The sequence below is a fragment of the Gavialis gangeticus genome, unplaced genomic scaffold, assembly GCF_001723915.1.
Source record: "Gavialis gangeticus isolate Ggan-Ray unplaced genomic scaffold, GavGan_comp1, whole genome shotgun sequence".
NCBI lineage: Eukaryota > Metazoa > Chordata > Crocodylia > Gavialidae > Gavialis > Gavialis gangeticus.
Genome location: NW_017728992.1, coordinates 128,062,807 through 128,066,724, shown reverse-complemented (window position 1 = coordinate 128,066,724; position 3,918 = coordinate 128,062,807). Strand labels below are relative to the sequence as shown.

The 3,918-nt window shown below is 41.3% G+C and overlaps 1 protein-coding gene across 4 annotated transcripts in view; it reads right to left on the bottom strand.

Moving 5' to 3' along the window:
- MTFR1 (mitochondrial fission regulator 1) overlaps positions 1 to 3,918 on the bottom strand; it is a 46,872-nt gene that overhangs the window by 27,304 nt on the left and 15,650 nt on the right. For all 4 annotated transcript variants that reach the window (XM_019527733.1, XM_019527732.1, XM_019527731.1 and 1 more), the window contains one exon: positions 3,462 to 3,560. In XM_019527733.1, coding sequence (XP_019383278.1) covers positions 3,462 to 3,560 — 99 coding nt within the window. The remainder of the gene's footprint in view (positions 1 to 3,461; positions 3,561 to 3,918) is intronic.

Here is a 3,918-nt window from a genome sequence, read left to right as displayed (position 1 = left end):
CGGCCCTCCAGCCAGTTGGCGACCCATTTGACTGTGTGGGTGTCTACACCACAGCCCCCCAGTTTCTTAATGAGAATGGGGTGAGGGACGGTGTCGAAAGCTTTCCGGAAGTCCAGGAAGACTATGTCCACTGCTACCCCTGCATCTAATGATCTGATCGTAAAAGGCCACCAGGTTGGTCTGACAGGACCTGCCACTGATGAACCCGTGTTGGTTGCCCCTAAGCATGCAGTCCCCTGGCAGAATGAAGGTTTGCTATATGATGAGTCATATGAATATGAAAGTAACTGAGATACTTCCTGAATATCTCCATACTCTTATCAAAAGTTGATAATGAAATAAGGGCCTGTAGAAAATACGGTTTATGGCTTTTAGTTGGAATTAGACACACAAATCACATATACATGCACTTATGGCTTAAGCAAGTAAATTTCTTCTTCTTAAAGTAAAATGACTTACAGGTTCAGTTCATGGTCCTTTCATACTATAGCTAAAGCCAGCAGGAAAGGGAAAAAAGGGAGAGAGAGAACTAGAGGAAGTGTCAAAGGTGCAATAACATAAGAGAAAACAATACTTAATTGTACATTTAGAATTTCATTGTCTGAATTAAAGGCATAGAAATGCTGAAGCTTCTGACTTCTAATGCTTTATACATTAGACAATGACAAAATGCTTGCATAAACTAAACCATTAAGTCCTTAAAGCTGTTAACATATGCTGACTGAAGAATCCTAATTATTATTTTAAAAGTTAATTTCAGCTTCTACTGCCCAGGACACTCAGAGTACACACTAAAGCAGTTCAGTGACACTGCTCCTGAAAATTTTTCCTCTAAAATGTTTAAACACTATATACTTCATTAGTAATGCTAGTAAGTTCAGATTTAGATTCTGATTTCTTTTATTTCAGCATCAGGAAAGTCAATTTAGGAATCCTACAAACATTTTAGTGCCCTTTCCAAGTATACAAGACCATGAAGTTTTCTGCCACCGATAGGAAAGCCCAACAAAACCACTCCAACTTTAACCCTGTTTCATTCAGGGTCAAAGTTAAGGTGGCTCATCTAACTTGTACCTTTTGATCCTGTAGAGATACATCACCACAGCAGCTCTGTGCTCCCATGGAAAAGCTTCCCTTTCCATTCTGAAGTAGCTAGAGAACCTTTATCCATACCATAATGGGGCTATGCATCCTTCAGTGCATGTGAAGAACTAGGGTACATTTCTGCATGGTACCACCTTGCGCCACAGACTTATCTTCAGATGTCTAGTTCTAGTCTATCAAGCATGACGGTGCTGGCCAGGGTTTTTCCATTTATAATCAAAGTAGAGCAGGAGTCAGCAACCTATGGCCCACAGGTCCTATCTGGCCACAAAGCTATTTAACTAAGCCTGCAGACACAGCACTTCCAGCAACAGTTGCTCTCTCAGTGCCACCATAGGGAAAAATGCTGGCTGCAGGTGTTCTCCCCAAGACGTTGTGCAAAAAAAAGCACTAGTGGCAGTTGAGTTCATTTGCCTCTGACCCAGACTTGATTAATCCAGTCTGCAGCTTTAAAGGGTTATCAAACAACGAAGTAGAGATTTTACAGACTCTAGCTAGAGTCTGGATTTTTTCCTCCGGCCTACAAACATTTTGATTTTTTGTTGTGTTTATGTATTTTGTACAAGTCCAAAATGATTTTTGGGTTTTTTTTTTTGTTTTTTCACATCAGAAGGTCTACAGTTGTAGATGCTACCTCACCTTTAAAAAGACATGATTCCTCATCAACACGTCATACCCAGACTCACCTACTTCACCACCCAGACAAAAGTTATATATTCATCCATCCTGCTTCTAACACTCAAGAATTGAAATAGAAATTTGGGGTCTGAAATTTTCTTTGCTGTACAGAGTTTAAGAAAGTCCTTGTAGCAGCTTCCATGCTTTCCCATCTGTTCCAGAAAGACTTGCTGTTACACCAAACAAGAGGTGGTTGTTTCCCCCTCCTTGTATCATTAGCACCACTCCTACTATTTGCAGTCTGTTCACATTAGAAGTGCACAAAGAGCTATAAAGAATTTGATACATTCTTCTGTCACCTACACAGGTCAAGTCTTACTTAAAAAGAACAAACGGCAAAGTCACATTATCTTGTTTACTATTTACCCTCTCAGAAAATTTCTATCATGTGCATAAATATGCATTTGTTTCCCAGTCATGGGTATGAACAACATTTATTTATTTATTAGTAAGTCTCATTTATTCGGAACACCACCGTTTGTCCTTTCATGCCTCACACTTGTAAGCCTAGGTTGTCGATGAAAACAGCTGTATACATCTGAATTGATTAAATATTGGTTTGACTGCAGTTGAACATTTATCCTCTCTCTCACTTTTGGTCACAGGAGTTGCCGTATAAAAGGAAGCACCACTGTAGTTCTTCAAATAAGGCACACCCAAATGTTCTGACTCTCAATTTATGAAACATTATATAAAGACACCTTTATAGCGCACAAGAACTTTTTACCTTAACTCAAATCAAGCCACCAGCCATTTGTTTTTTAAAAAAGGAGTCATAGGTCAAAGAAATACAGCAACTGTGGTAAACACCCAAGACCAGGGGTGCTTAACTCCTGGTCCACAGGGTTTCCCCACAGGTTGGGAAATCTGGTGGCAGGGGAGCAATATGGTCACCCCTCCCCCTACTGCCAACTTTCCAAGGCCACATGGCTAAACTGGCCTTGAGGCTAAATCAGAGCCCTGCCATGGCCACCCTGAACTGGGCCCACTTCGTAAAAGTTTGGGCACCACTGCCCAAAGTGGTAAAGGACCTGAGTAAGGAAAGGGACCTTGTGCCCTAACACTTGTCAAACATCTCCCCCAGTTTGGAAACTGGTCCAGTAGAAGGTATCCCCCCAAAATACCCTGGCTTTCCAGGGCTGCAAACACATACAAGAGATTATAAACTTGACTATTTCATCCCGAGATGTCATGGCTGATGAATCCCACTTTTGCAGTAAGCAAACATATACTGTAGGAGCAACGTTTAATGAAGCTGTGCCAGTACAGACTGGAGCTGGCACTATGAAAAAAGCACTTCTAAAGCTATACCACATATCAGAAGAGGGATGTTCTGAACTAACTTTGTAAGAATTGAACAGCATCATTTTATAAGCAACACTGTTACAGGTGATATAAAGTTTATTGGAAGGTACACTGTAAGCAACAACAATATTGTGTCAATACAGTATCAGAGCAGAAGCTTAAAAGTAGAGTCTTAAGCTTTGAAACTATCTGCATAGATGATGGGGAGAAGTAAACTAACTTAACCATGACCAAGATTCTTCTGCTTATTTGAGGCATTCAGGACAGAATCTCTTAGATTAACAACAACCTAAAATCTGTAGATCAACTTTAAGGTTCCCAATGTAAAAAATAAATAAATAAAAATGTATTTTTAAGCTACAGAAAAAGCCTACCTGAAATTGCACTCGTGGACACTGGATGAGAGAGAGGTTAGTACCAATTTTCCTTACAATACTTCGAGATGAACCATAAGGCTTGCCTGACCAAAGCACCTGGGGGGAAAAAAGTAATTATTATTTTTATTTATTAATGAACTTAGCAATTATTATTACAGTATGTGACAGGAGCATCAATATCGGAGCCTTTCTGGGAGTGGCTCCGCCCTCCTGTAATGGGCCAACCGCCTGCTCACTCGCCTGCCATGCCTTGATCTTACTTGGTTAGAAGATAGTTGTAATCAGCGGGAGGCTGCCCATTTTTCCACGCCCCGGTGACAGGGGGCGCTACCTGCGGCTCCTTTTCTTCCCCTACACCGCAGCCCAAGCCTCGCAGATGGAGTTGATGTGGTTTGACCTGGGCCTTGTTATATTCTGGCCCTCCTCTTTACTCCCGGGGCTCCTCACTGCCCCC